The sequence below is a fragment of the Pseudorasbora parva genome, chromosome 4 (genome assembly GCF_024679245.1).
Source record: "Pseudorasbora parva isolate DD20220531a chromosome 4, ASM2467924v1, whole genome shotgun sequence".
Classification (NCBI taxonomy): Eukaryota; Metazoa; Chordata; class Actinopteri; order Cypriniformes; family Gobionidae; genus Pseudorasbora; species Pseudorasbora parva.
The window spans coordinates 52,152,161-52,168,231 of NC_090175.1; the positions used below are offsets into that span (position 1 = coordinate 52,152,161).

Below are 16,071 nucleotides of genomic sequence, written 5' to 3' on the forward strand. Positions count from 1 at the left end.
AATCGAAATACTGCCACCAAAAAGCTATTTCTTGTCCACACAATTTATGAGGAATTGAATAAAATTTGTCAGCTTGACTGAGTAATTGATTTATTTATTTATTTTCGCAATTCAATAGTGGTCGAAGCTCGACAGTCAACGGTGAAGTGCAAAACTGGCACATGTTGCAGTTTCAACAGGGTTCCTATTGGCAAAACAGTTAGACTGCTTAACTCAATAACCTCAATCTATCTGGTCAATAATTTGGGTATAAAGCTACTCAGACACTTCTACATAGACACTGTAAATCAGATTTACACAGTGCAGAAAGATCTCCCTTAGAATTCAACATTTATGTATGACAAGGTCCTAATAAGATTAAAATAAAAGCCATAAGAAACGGTTACTATATTCCATATTTGAAATATGTCATGACTGCATTCACTTGATTATTAGTGGTTGTTTTTTGTTCAAAGACTTAGGATGAACATTGAACCTTTTGAAATGACAAAATGGTGAGTAAATGTTGTTTCTTGCATGCTTTGTTTCACTTTTAAAGTGAAATGTCTATTGAGTGGCACTAAAAGCATGTTTAATTTCCCTCAAACAGATGAATGTGAATATGTCAACATTTTATTACATTGGCTGTTGTACGTGAGTGATTCTATAATTGGAGATACTTTAATCAGTGCTTGCCGAACACAAGTTACCACCTTTTTTACCTTTATTGAAAAAACTATTATTATAGCATTGTTTCCCAACTCTGTTACTGTCAATTCTGCTACATAATGTCCACATTGTTACTATACCTTAGCAACAGGATTAAAAATTATAATCTTTTAGGCCAAAAACTACATTTGCTAGCATAAATGCTAAGAGCACAATTCGCTAAAAGGTTCATCTGTTTACCCAGGACACATTTTGGTTATAGATAGTATTCCATGCATTTACATTTATGCATGCTTTTATTCCAAAGTGACTAACATTGCATTCAAGCTACACACTTTTACATTGTTTTCAGTTCTCGCTCTCCCTGGGAATCGAACACATGACCTTGGCGTTGCTAGCACCACGCTCTGGTTGAGCCACAGGAAAGCCATACAGAAGGGGCATACTTTAAATCTATTGAAATTAATAAGGCATCTTTGAGTAAACTTCGAGTATCATTTGAGTATCTCATTGCCGGGCCTAATGTGTCCTGGTTTTCGGTAATCAAAATATGGTTATAACGTTTGAAAAAGACATAGCACGATGTTGGACATACATACGCAGAAGATTCAGTGACACTAAATCTAGCTGATACTGTTGACAAAAGCAAACGTGAGATAAAAACACATTTTCTGAAGCAACCATTTTATCACGTGAGCAGCTACTGAGCACTATGGTAAAAGTATTTTGAGGTCATAGCATTGTGCAAGGAATCGTACAAAAATAAGTCTTTATGAATTGATAATCTGCCTCTATAATCATATTTTGTGTAAAAAGGATTAAAGGAGACATTAACAAGCTTTGCAAAATTGAAACTTAAGAATTAAAAAAATAACACAAACAGGCAAAGATCACTCAGACAACTGCGATCTTGATTTTCCTTTAAATGTTTCAACTCAACACATGCCCTCAAAATGTCCATTTTGGTTCAACAGATGGTTATTCTCTCAGTCTGTATCATAATCAGACAGTCTGATGTCCGCTTATCTGCACTGATAAATAGAAGTCTTGTTCGAGCATATCCATGCAAATTTTTTACCAAGGACAAATTGGAGTGGTTAATAGATGGTGTCAACATCTGCTGCCCACACACACACTCGCATTTTAACATAACATGTCCATATCATTAATCAAGCCATTTAGACACTGTGTGAGCTGTCACAATTGTTGTCTGGGAAGTCTTCAATTCTCGCAGGTCATTAGAGGGAACGTGTGAGTGAGACAATGGAAGAATAGAGAGAGCTGGAGGTGCATTGTTCTCTAAGGGCCGTCCTCTTGTAGGATGTGGAGATAAAGCTTTCAGACTAGGGAGGCAAAGAGAGGTCAGTGTCTAAGCAGGAGATGTTTCTCACCCTCCTCTGAGAGGGACAGAAGCTGCATTATTCATTCAAACTATTCCTAAAAGATTAAACACAGAAACTAAAATTAGCGACTTACTGGAGAGTATTCTTCTTCATATTAAGGGTGAAGTATGAAAAAAATAAAAAAATATATATATATATACTTGAAAATATATGAGTATGAAAACTTCTGGATTGAAATATCTTTTGAAGAATGTGTTGCTTGTTTGTGCAAAACTATATTAGGTGGATGCTATAGTGTGCATTGTTATTCTTCATTAAAACTAAACAAATTAAAATCATTTTGGTAATATAAAAATAAAATAATAATAAAAATAAATTCAATATTAGATGAGGCCTTTGCAACTAAATGAAATGAACAATAATAAATTAAAGCTAAACAGAAATAAAAATACAAAATGTATAAAATTACTAAATACAATAAAATAAATAATAAACTTAAAATGGAATTTTTAAATGTGGCCTTAGCAACTAACCTAAATTAACAATAAAAATAAAAGCGGAAAATAGAAATAAAAATATATATAAAATGAAAAAATTATAAATTACTACAGTTTAATCCATTTAAATGAAAGTTAAAAATATAAAAAGAAAAGCTCAAACCTATAATAGTATTTTAAATATAAAATGAATATTAATGAATACTTTAATAAATAATACTAAAATAACACATATGATAATAATAATAATAAAAAAACTAATACGGGGAAAAAAAATATTAATAATAAAACATTACAAAAGTAAAATGAAAAAAGTCTGAAAATATACATATATTTAAAAAATAAAAAATCTCATTAATTCAAAATATGAATAAATATATACTGTACCACTAAATATCTGCTAACTCTTCAAGTGTGTTCTTCAGGGTTGTTGCTACACAAGTCACATGATTTCAGGTATTATTCATGTTCGAGACACAAATTCTGGGAGCAATAACACACCGCATATTATTATTTATGGTTTATTCAAATCTCTATAAGCACCGGTAATAATAAGGCGTGTATAGAAAGCACCACTTGGATTGGTAATATATATAGATGATATCACTGAACAATATCATGATGGCTTGCGATCAAAAACCACATCATTCAGTTACTATGTAGCAATTTTCATGCAAAGTTAATTAATACAATAATAATGAGAATATTTTGCATTGCAGCCATTTATAAAGCAAGGTTACCAACGGCAACAGTTGGCAGTAAATCTGTGCTATGGTTATTAACTTATTTGATATATTGTGTTGCGGTTCTTTGTCTGCAACAAGTTGAAAGCGCCCCGACTCCATCCCAACCAAAGGTTGCCATTCTCAGACGAAGTAGCCAATAAAGGCCACACTTACTGTGTGCTAATGACTTTAACTTCCTCATTGACTTTATATGTCGCTTTGCCGCCCAGCTTCAAAGGCGGTTTATTGTAATCCATCGCAAAACCAACATCAATTAGCACATATGCTGTAGGTAAGTGGAGATAATGAAAGATTATGGAGAGCGGGAAAACGGGCTGGAGGATACACGGAGAGAAAGGAAACATCAAAGCCCTCAGTCTTCTCTCTTAAAGGAAGAGATAATGGTGCGTTGAGATAGCAGGGATATCAGAGTGAAAGTAATTATCTCTCCTTGTGTGTGATCGGTACAATATGGGTTGTTTATCTACAAGCACACAATGAGGCCCTTGTGTGGGGTCATAAAAAACCTGGTTGTTAAAGGCGGCCCATTAAACCGCCATAAACCTCACACCATCTCTGGAAGCGTAAGGTGCGCTTGTTACCTGCATATGTGGAAAAAACAAACAGGTGGCTGACTGAACTCTTTTAAACGATGAATGTGTTTAAGGAAGTATTTTATTAAATGTATACCGGACTTTCTGAAATATGTTCTGGTCAAGCTCAGAGGCTACAGCTATAATTTGATTGTATATCATAATTAAACAGCCATTCCTGCGTGATAAAGTGACTGTTATATTACATGAGGAAAGATGTCTTTTTATTAACATCATTTTCATCTTTTTACATTTTGAGATGAACAGGATGTTTCAAAGGCAGTAAGATTTTTGGATTAAATACCCCAAAACCCCTATAACAATGTTATATATTTTGTTGATTTACATGATCTCAAATGTTTCCAAGAATGTTTAAATCCAGAGAAATAAACTATTTTAACCAGCACCAGTTTAAATCATGAACGTGCGTCACCTATCAATGACATTTCCATATGTTCTAGGCAAGGGAGCAACTGTTTAGAGACATTCATCGACATGAAACTAATCATTGTTATATAACTCAACACCTTTAGTCTTTTGTTTAAATCTCGTTGTCGACCAGGCTATGTTTTACCATATCTAATATCGATCTAGCTCACTGCAGTCTGCAACAAGTGTCTCATAGTAGCAGCCGAGCGAACACACAGAGTTAAATTAGTACATCATTTTCAACATGCTCAGGTGTATCTAATCTCATAAAACAATGATTCGTTACCCCCCATACGCATGAGCGAAAGAAGCGGAAGCGACGACTGTGTCATAATAAAAGCTCCGCTCTCGAGCCATGTGTGGCGCTCGCCTCTCACAAGCAACATAACATTAATAGTCTCATCCATGAACATGATTGCCTCTTGAGCCCTATCCCGATTCTTTTCCAGAGGCTAAAGACTACAGCGAGCAGAGGGAGCAATTTCCGCATGTTTTCAACTCGCGTGTGGGGGATGGAGATCACACTCACAGCACTCAGCTCGCAGCTGCAGCCTCAGGCATTGATGGAAACCGTGCGGCCAGCAGAGCAAAGTAAGTCTTTCAACTTCTCAAACTAATTCCTATGAAAGTTAAGCTTTCAAAGGCATGAACTGAAAACGAGCCAGACTGAACATGCGCTGTGAATCTATGCTGCGGACGCGTTTACCTCAGCTCTCATCACGAGCTCATCCATGACTGTCAATATATCTGACTCCTGCAGCGTTTTGGGCTGTGAGACTCCCTCAGCGGCTAAATCACATACTGAACACACGTTCAGTTTTTAATTGTAGTGTCTCTACCTGAACTTCTCTAATTGAACTGATTTTATGAAAATGAACACGTCGCGGTGGGAAAGTGATCAGTGATTCAGTAATCTAGTAGCAGTGGCTTTGTGAGTGGCCTTCTGCATTCTGGGAATTGTTGTCTTTCATCCCTATGAGACAAAAATACGTTTTGTGTCTTTTCTCAGTCTAGAAAGCACTAAATTAAAAAAAATATTTCACATTTCTACTACATTAATGACCCAGTTTAAATACAGATTCATCTTCCCAGTGCTGAAGTACTCCTTTAAGCTACACCTTGTTTTGAATAGGCGACCTCTAGTGGTGAAAAACTACATATTGTGCCTTTAAAGTGAGACACATCAACTAAGGGGACATTGACACAAAACCGTTTTGAACTAAAACCTTTTTTCATTTACACGACAATGGCATTTTGAGGGCGTTTTGAGGGGATTGCAAACTTTTGAATATCATCAACTGTTATGAAGTGCTCCAATACTTTTATTGAGGCAATCCAGAATCTTAATATATCAAACAAGCAGTTGGTCAAAACACAGGGCAGACAATCCAAATAAAAACAACAGGGCAGAACAGAAGAAAAAACAGGATAATCTAAGAAACAAGACAGGAGAGAAAAAGCAGTGTTAACACATACACGACTTCGCAACGAACGACTGAAAACACAGGGCTTATAAATGCAGAGTTAACAAGGTAAATAAGACACAGCTGAAAGTATTAGAAGCATAGTGAGTCCAGGCAAAGGATTATGGGAAATGCAGTTCATGATAAGACAAAGGAGATGGAAGTAGTGCCCTCTGGTGGAGATCATAGGCACTCCAGCTGGTGGATGTGACAACGACACATTTCACGGATCTGTGTAAATGGGGATCATTGGGGATCAATGTGAGCTCGTTGATAGATTAAACATTCGCCGTATCCGGTCGGCAAAACTCAGAACACATCTTCCCTTTTTAAGAATGACTCCAGTGCTGTTCTTTGTTCTTTTCTCAGAGAAAAGCTTAACTCCAAGTCTTCTAGAGTCGCGGTCAAAGCTGATTCTAAAGACCGCCGTTCGCCAGTTTCTGTGTTTACTAGAAGCACGCAAACGCAACTCGGCCGTCGTCATTATGGCCCCGCCCACCGACTCTATACATGATGTGATTGGCCTGGCAAGAGTTTGGTGATTACAGATTTGCTGCCGCTAGGGTGCGTCTAAATTTCTAGGCTAGTAGGATATACCACATAAATGACCTTGTATTTAAAAATGAATATTGTTTTCAGATGGCGAGGACAGGAGGTGTCATAATCATCTTTGAAGTCGTCTTATCTGAGTGAACGATTGCTTCCTGACCCATCACAGAGTCATTGTAGCCATGACAAAACTGATCAACATAATAAAGCCACATCATTTAATGTCAGCCTAGACGAATTTACGAGCACTGATAAAAGCATATTACGTTTAGCAGCACAAATTACACTGAAAGATGCAAATCGAAAAAGAAAAAAAAACATTGATAAAGAATGATTTTAAGTTACTTTCAGGCATTTGGGTAAAAGCTGGATATTTATCAGCGTTCGGAAGCAGTGCCAGGAAAGGAGCTGTCCTCAGAGATCTTTCCTGAGCAGGAATAATTAGTATAATGCATTAGATGAAACATCACGCTCATTTTTCAAATTTTGGTACACTAAAAGGGCTCATGAATGGCACACGTTTAATAAAACATCTAATAATAGACTAGATCTGTACTTTTTTTTGAAGTGAGAGGTTGTGCTTGCCTACACAAATATTGCTTCCAGGGTGTTATTATTGCTCCAGAGTCCAGACATTTTATTTGCAGTGTAATTAATGTGTTTTATATGCATATTGCATATAGTTCTACATGACGATGACCAACAGACAAGTTTGTACCGGACTAGAATTTGGGTCATGCTGATCAGACTTAAGTTTCATTTTCCGCTGGAAAGACACTGCTGACTCAGGCAGAGTATCAAACAGAGGTCATAAGGCACTAGGACGTCTGCCGGTCACGGCTGTCTGATCACTGCTGAGCTGCGATAATGACTGCAGAATATGTCTGTAATCAGCGATAAGGCCTTTAATGTTCTGTAAACGCGACAGGTACTAAAGTTTACAGGCCTAAAATTAAATGATAAACTTTGACTTTGAAAGGCAATAAGCATTGATCTTGATAACATCCCAGTGAAATAGTATTAAATTCCTAAAATCATTTTAGAACATCAATATTTTTTTTGTGTAAAATCTCAAAAATGTCTCGTTGAGAGCTTATAACAACATTACTGACCACTGATTGCGATCACTTTGGAAAATTAAAATGATATATGCATTCTTTATCACTTTTTTCCCCACATTTCTTGAACTTGAACATTTCTCATCAAGTTGGGATTATTAGGCCACTATGCAAGGCTTTATATTATTTACTAAACATCAAAAATTAAAGGGATAGTTCACCCATGTTGTTCCAAACCTGTATGAGCTTTCAGGGGTTGAACACAAAAGAAGGTATTCCATGGAAGTCAATGGGTACCATCATTCTTCAAAATATCTTCTTTTGTGTTAAACAGAAGAGAGAAACTCCTACAGGTTTGGAACAACATGAAGAAGAGTAAATTAACTGTTTATTTTTGGGTGAACTATCCCTTTAAGAAACCTCAGGAGAAACATATAAAGCAGTTGATTCTTAAGGGCAATTGTGCATTTCCTTTGGATAGGCCATATTTGGACATATTGTAAAGAAAAACACAATTAAGTACAGTATGCATTTGCAAAACACAGCAACATTTCGATTAAAATAAGAATACAGAAATATACCAGATCCATCACAATAATTCTTGTTAGGAATATATTTCAGCAGCCTTATTTTAGCAATGCTTGTCAACGCGATGAATCATTGGTAAGCATGCATGCAACAAACCTACATGTGTGTGTGTGTGTGTGTGTGTGTGTGTGTGTGTGTGTGTGTGTGTGTGTGTGTGTGTGTGTGTGTGTGTGTGTGTGTGTGTGTGTGTGTGTGTGTGTGTGTGTGTGTGTGTGTGTGTGTGTGTGTGTGTTTGCGCGCGCGCAATAGGCCTACTTAAGAGAGGACGTGACACGAGGCCGGCGGTGCCATTGATTCAATTTAATTTGCGCACCTCTGTCACAGGGTGCCAAAGACGGATTTACCAGTGGCCGGGCTGTTTAAATTACTTTTAAATCATAAAAGCAGCGCACCGGACGAGGGGAGGGAGAGGCAGAGGTTGCTGGGAATATGCGGAGAGCACTTGATTTCTCTTGTGCAAATTAGCTACAAGCTGTGTGTCAAAACACATGAGCTGCCTACCTGGACAGCATGGTAGACATAAGATAAGATAAGATAAGATAAGATAAGATAAGATAAGATAAGATAAGATAAGATAAGATAAGATAAGATAACATAAGATAAGATAAGATAAGATAAGATAAGATAAGATAAATAATAATAATAATAATAATAATAATATTATTATTATTATTAATAATAAAAAACATTTAGACAGATCTTAATGGAAAACAATCGTCTTGTATAAATGCTTTTTTTTTTTTTACTTTTTTTTTCACGCACAATGCAATAATATGTACAATATTTAGGCCTACTATAAAAACGGGGACAATCAAAGACATGTCCGATGTAGACTGCTTCCCCAAACATGCTGTCTATGAAGGCAGCACACTAGGTGTTGAGTCGCAGCCTGATTTAGCGTCACATTTACGGTGTGAAGGGGCGATGCTCCAATCTTCTCGGGTCAAGGCGAAAGCGTCAGGGTTTCGGCCTCACGTCGCCTGTGCAGAGACTGTTTTCCATGTTATTAATCCACCGTCCACAGGCAATATTTAAAATAACAGTTGCGAATTGCAATTCATTTCGTCTCGATTTATTGCGTGTTTACGACAAGCAGGTCATGGATAGAATTGTTTTGAATGAATTCCCTTTATTTCATTTATTTATTGTAGCTATATAGGTTTATTTTCATTATTTGTTTTATTTCCTCATATAATGTATACTTAGTGTTTCCACTTATACAAACGAGTGAAGAAGAGCCTGTATTTAGGCTACTTCAACATTGTGCGATGATTATTTCGGCTGGCGCACGATCTTAATGCGGTCTAAAATTGTTTGTTTTTACATAAACATACTATTCTGTCTTAATTTATTATAAGGCATCTTAATATATATACTGTAATAAACACCCATAAATTAGCAACGTATTGTATTTTCGAGGTGATGATGATCTAGAAAAGATAAATTCATGCCGTACAAGCAGTGATTGTTATTTTAATGTATTGTGTGAAAAAATAAATAAAACAAAAATAAAAAATTGGGTATGCATGCTGCTGTTACTTTATTGAGATATTTGACCTTAAATGCTTAATTTGTTTGAAAAAGTCAAACAATCTGGTGAATTTATATGTTGATGTCACCATATGGTAACTGTTAGGTTATGTGACAAAACACTTTTTAATTATCCCATTTAATGCTGTGAACAATTGACGTATTATTCAGGTTAATCAATAATTTTACGAACTATAAAGTCATAAAGTTAAATTATCTTGATATCACAGTGGAGATTCTTTAAATAAGCAGGTAGTAAAAAGTATTAGATCACATTATTATGTAGGCTACACACCTTAGACAATTGCTCAGTGAGATTTTTTTTTTTTCATATCATCTGAGATACTGAATAATAATACTACTAATTATTATTATTATTATTATTATTATTATTACATTTGAATTATATAGCACCAAATACATATTTTAAGGTCTCACATATAGTAGAAGCATAATAATCTTACAAAATATATAAACGCGACAATAATTTATTATTATTATATTATTATTATTATGTCCTGTATTAATGTATTTAGATGATTTTTAGATGACTTAGGGATATATTGGGAGTTAACGGGAAGCCTTGAGAAACGCTTGGTTTCAGGTACTTACTTCGCAAGCGTCTTTGCTGTTGTTTGAGGAACAAGTCTCAGTCCAAGGACGCGCTCGAAGTGTCTGTAGTACATTATGATTAGTTAATTAGAAAACTGTCAAGTGATCTACTCCCGCAGGACATCCTCTGCAGCCAATCAGCGCTCGCAAAGGCGTTATGACTGAGATGTGAACGCGCGGAGAGGTTCAGAGAGCAGAGTAGATGACTGAGATACTGTTCTAAACAAGAGAGAGCTGTGTTGTGGTAAGATTACGCGCTCGTGTCCTTTGGGCGCATTTTATGCGTACAAGTTTATTAATTATAGACATTTTGGTCGTCTCATGGGCCGAGTTCCAAATATCAGTTAGACTGAGCTCTGCATATCCCACAAGTTATAAATAGAGAAGAAAGTATTAGTAATCGTGTTAAAACGCATGCATCTGTGCGTAAAACACAGCTATCCACGTGTTTTCCTGCAACTCCAAACAAACTAGAAGCGTTGCAATGGAAAAATCAAAGAACTTCAGGATCGACGCTCTTCTTGCTGAAGAACCACATCGAGGGACCCGAGAAATATCACCTGGACAGAGTAGCGACAGCCCGACGGGTAGCCCGGTGTCCTGCAGGCGCGCAGACACTCCGTCCCCTCGCGGAACACCCGGCGCCATACACCTCCAAACCGGAATCATACCTAAACCAGGGCTGCTCAATCTCCCACACCCGGGACTCACTTCAATTCCAGGCATGTACACGACACCCATGTACCACCTTTCAGCGTTGGGAGGTCAGCATCCAGCCCTGGCGTACTCGGGTTTTACGCAGCCGTACCCGGAGCAGCTGAAGGCGGCGGCGATGGCCGGATCTTTACCGCTGGAGCACTGGATACGAGCTGGCATCATGGTACCAAGACTGCCCGATTACACCTGTGAGTGGGGTAGCATTCAGATGAGTGGGTAACACTTTGTTAAATCATTACTAAACATTTCACAATCATTGTTCATAGGAAATCGAATATGATTCACGAGAGTTGTATGAAATGTCTAACTATCTGAATGCATTAATAATATGTTAAGCATTAAATGGTTGACTCATGTTTGCTATTCTTATTAATGAAATTTGAGCGGCGCACCATAACACTTCGTTTATCATAATGCTAAACTCTTTCAAAAGTTGCCCTATATTTACATAACAACAGGCCTGTATATTAATTGCATATGAAATTAGGATTTAAAATATATCAATCCGATTCTTGACATGTTTACCTGCTGAAATATCAATAAATTATATTTATTATTATCCCTATTTGTGGTTCTAACTGGACTTTGATTTTCAAAATCAGAAATTTCTTAATCCGTAATGGTGCTTTTTTAAAGTACTCATAATGCGCATTGCACGTGAGCAAATTAAACATGTTCTGTAATTAAAAACCACAACAGCGTCTAATGTAAATAGAAAAAGTAGAAGAAAGTAGAATAAGCTGTCACTGGACGTTTTCTCCAAAGCACGCAGAGTACATACATTGTGCCTCTCCATCATTATGGCATCATTACTGTCATGCACCAAAATTGTGTTGCATTACCGCCATTGTCGGTTTGAAAGCAAACATTGTAAAAGCTCATGAAATCCTTTTCAGCATAATCAAAGGTGAGGAAAAGCAAACAGGGAGAGAGATGTGCTTACACACCTGCGACTCTTGAAAGACACGGAGTTAATTTGTCACTAAGCAATTAGGATGTTTATTGCTCATGTTTGATGGATTATTAAACTGAAATCATGGTGGTCACATGTGGGAAAATGAGTTTGCTGAATTACAAATGCAATCAAGGTGGCTAAATGATAAGGAAAATATGACTATATACAGTATATTAGTTATTCCTACATGAATTTGCAATTAAAATTGCTTTTAAATTTAAACCAGACATTTTAAAAATATAATATATATATAAAACAAATATAATAATATGTTGTAAACAAACCAATAGCCAATATATTTGATCATATTTAACAGACATTACACTCTTCATAGACATGATTGAAATATTATATTATCCTTGGATAGTTAAAGAAACAACAACTCAACAATAAAGTCATTTTGACACTGTGTGAACAATGGTCCGCATAGTGTTACCAGGATTTACATCAAACTGTAATAATATAATTTTATTTTTGGCTTCTTTATAAAGCCATAAATGTCAGCTCGATGGAATTTGTCTTTGTGTGAGAGAGAAACTATAAACAAACACCTTAAACATACTGTAGTTCATCAATAAAATCCAAAAAGCGTTCATTGAATTTTCATTAAGTTAATGGCTTGCTCTTGCATTTTATGACCGCCCAGCCCTGCTTCCACTGTGTTTAACAATAAGCTCCAGTAAAGCTATTATGGTAAATGATAGCTACAAATTCTAGGCTTTCGTTTCTCTCTCTCTTTCTCTGTGTGTGTGTGTGTGAGTGTGTGTGCGCGCCCAACCCCACAAGTCCTTGACATTATATAAAAGAGACAAAAAATCTCATAAAAATAAACTAGACGTGGATTACAGTATCTTGCATCCCTTTTGGCTGGTACTTAATTTTTATATACAGGCACAAAAGGCCTCTTATTAATTTGGAAAAGATTTACAGTTCTAGCAATGACGTTACTGCAGGCATATAAGTAAAAATGCTGCTACGTTTATGCCCTTAGTTTAAAGTTTATATTAGATCAGCATAAAGCTATGTTAAACAGCAGCAGAATATTAGCATTGTACAAGCATAACCAAAATCTCTACACAAAATGTATCACTGTAAAAAAACGATGTTAAATAAGTTATGACAACATGCTCTTACATTGCTTTTACTCATCAAAATAAGGTAAGCATTTTTTAAGTCAGTTTTAATGTAATTTAAGTTGAAATGACTTAAACATCTAATTTGACTGTACTTAAAAAATTTAAGGTAGCACATATTTTAAGTGCACACAGATGTGGGTCTTTTTGACCTGGACCAATATGAAAAACAAAATATAATGAATTAAATGGTTTTTTTTTTTGATGGTCTTTTTCATGTGTAAACTGCCTATTAATGTCCTCATTCATTGGGTTTGTCTTACAGCCGCCCCCCAGTCCGGTTTGATGGGTAAATGTCGTAGGCCACGGACAGCATTCACCAGTCAACAACTACTGGAGCTGGAGAACCAGTTTAAACATAACAAATACCTTTCCAGACCCAAACGCTTCGAAGTGGCCACATCGCTCATGCTGACTGAAACACAGGTAACAATGAAAGTGAGCGAGTGGAAGAGTTTTTATATGCAGTATACCACAGTTCAGTGATTATCGTATTTACACTATTGTACACTAGTTTGGGGTCATAAAAAAATGTATGTGTATTAAAATGTGGTATTAAAATGTGGTATTAAATACTTTTTATTCAGTAAGCGTGCATTATATTGCTCAAAAGTGACAAAAGTAACAGGAAAGACATACCAAAGATTTTTATTTCTAATAAATGCTGCTCCTTTGGACTTTCTATCCCATACAGCAGCATAGTTTTGGCCCAGATCCAGCCCACATCTGGTGCGTGTTGTATCCACATGTAGCAGATGTGGCCCAGATTTGGGATGACTTTATTTGGCTGTCTAGGATGCATATTAAATATAAAGCAGCACAACTGTTTTCAACATAATAATGATAAATATTTTTTGAGCAGCAAATCATCCTATCAGAATGATTTCTGAAGGATCATGTGACACTGAAGGGTGGAGTAATGATGCTGAAAATTCAGCTTTGCATCACAGGAATAAATTACATTTTAAAAATATAGTAAAATAGAAAACTTTTAAATTGTAATAATATTTTACAATATTACTTTTTACTGTATTTTTGATTAAATAAAAGCAGCCTTGGTGCGCATAAGAGACTACTTTTGAAAACATGAAAGAAGACTCAAAATGTATTCACTGTGGTATTCAAATTCTACTCTTTGGTTAGAGAAAGAAAATAAAAATAAACATTGATATAGTATCACCTAGTGTCCACAATTTGCTGATATCTTTGTGTGTAAAATAGGTCAAGATCTGGTTCCAGAACCGGCGAATGAAGTGGAAACGCAGTCGTAAGGCTAAAGAACAGGCCGCACAGGTCGAGGTCGAACGCCAACGTGGGGGAACCAAATCGACCAATGAGAGGCCAGGAAGGGACGGCCGCAGGGCTCTCGCTCAGAGTTTGGAGGAGCACGAGGAAGAGGACGATCTTGACGAGGACGATGAAGAAGATGAGGCGGAAGGGCCACACAAGTTCATAAGCGACAGCCTTAATGTACCACGTTCCACAGACTTTCTGCACCACACATCTGCATTAGGATACCACGCCGACAGCCCGTTCTCCGAGGACGACATGGAGGAGGAGGTGGGAGGCGGCGATAGGAAGATTGGGGCAGGGTTATGAAAAGATTTCCAAATGGAAACAGAGACTGCATGGACTCACGGCAGCATTACAGTCCTGTGCTGTGGTCTGACTATGGCAATGGTAAGATTAAAACACTGAGACTATAAAAGCCAACCAAGTACAGTACAGAGGGACTTCATTGGCGGCAGAGGTGGCAGAGAATCTTATACAAAGTAGACATTTAATATTACATATAACAAGCATGTAAGCTCTGTTCCAAAACCTGTAGACAGCCTTTAAGGCATCACAGTATATATGTTCAAACGTTTTTTTTTTTAAAGAAATAAATACTTCATGAATTTTATTCAGCAAGGGTGCATTAAATTGATCAAAAGTGACAGAACTTTTGTTCTTTTTGTAGCCTGACAAGCCAGACCCACATCAAGATGTTTGGTCTGGAAACTCACCATTGACAGGGCTCAATCTGAGGGGCGGGATAAACGGTTGTCTTTCAGACTCCCTCTGCACGCGATAGGATAGCGCTACACCAACCAGAGCAACAAAGAAGGCGAAGTGTAGCTAGTTGACAGATTAAACTTTCGCCATATCTGGTCGGCAAAAGTCTGAACACATCTTCCCTTCCGAAGAATGACTTCAGTGCCGTTCTTTTTTTTTTTTCAAAGAAAAGCTTAACTCTAAGTCTTCCAGAGTCGCGGTCAAAGCTGATTCGAGTAGTACGCAACTCGGCCGTCATTATGTTAAGCCCGCCCACCGACTCTATACACCATGTGATTGGCCTGACCAGAGTTTGGTTTTTACCGCTCAGAACTGTATTAAGAGTTGCTAGATGACACTCGCGGCAGATTGGATTACTACGCTAGTTCTTTTGAACCTTTAAGTTACATTTTAAAATACATTCAAAAAATTTATTGTAATAAAATTGAACAACATAGCATTTGTTTTTTGTTTTTATTTCCACGATAAAAAATGCATAATTTAAGAATATCTTACAAAAACATGAAATTAAATATTTTGATCAATAATGCATTATTACTCCAATAGCAAAAAATAATAATAGTAAACAGCTTAAAATTGTATCTTTGCAACATACTAATGTTAACCGCTATTATATATTATTGAAGCTATTATAGTGTGGCACACAGAGATGTTCCCTATGAAGAGCGTTTCAAATCAAACACACGGTTTTATTTTAACTACAAGGCAGCTGCCTATGTCGGCAGAAAGGCAGCTCACTAGGTTTTGGAACAGAGCTTTTGATTCATTGTTTCAGCAAAACTTAAATGTTAATTTATTATTTTTTGTTAATTGTAAATAGCATCAGATGTTCTGTGACATGCTTACATCCGTAGAGTTTTTGCAGCAAAACACTTTTTCTTTATTATTATCAATTGCAAATAAACCTTCAGGCTACAGAACAAGGAGGAAACACAAAGAAATATTGTTTTGAGAAGCCTTTCTAAAATCTTACAGCTAGCCCTGCAAATTAAATTCAGGTTAGCAGTAATAATAACAGCAATAATTAAAAATAATGCCAGATTTGAAAAAGAAGCATTACCCTTTGGGAAACGTTGAGATGCTCTGGAGGGTGAACTTGACCTTCAGCTTCCATGTCTAGGTCAAAAGTCGGTGATTGGGATGTTTCAAGCGGCCAGTAGTCCTCCACAGTCCACT

The 16,071-nt window shown here is 36.6% G+C and overlaps 1 protein-coding gene across 2 annotated transcripts; it reads left to right on the top strand.

Moving 5' to 3' along the window:
• The first annotated feature begins 9,980 nt into the window (after nucleotides 1-9,980).
• mnx2b (motor neuron and pancreas homeobox 2b) lies at nucleotides 9,981-15,558 on the top strand. 2 transcript variants are annotated; one of them, XM_067442849.1, is made up of 3 exons: nucleotides 9,981-10,964; nucleotides 13,106-13,266; nucleotides 14,062-15,558. In XM_067442849.1, exons 1-3 carry the CDS (start codon nucleotides 10,520-10,522, stop codon nucleotides 14,437-14,439), a joined length of 984 nt encoding a protein of 327 aa, XP_067298950.1. In that variant the 5' UTR covers nucleotides 9,981-10,519; the 3' UTR covers nucleotides 14,440-15,558. The 2 variants fall into 2 exon arrangements, with proteins under 2 accessions (XP_067298950.1, XP_067298951.1); XM_067442850.1 differs by having other exon boundaries at nucleotides 9,981-10,940.
• Nucleotides 15,559-16,071: the final 513 nt, after the last annotated feature.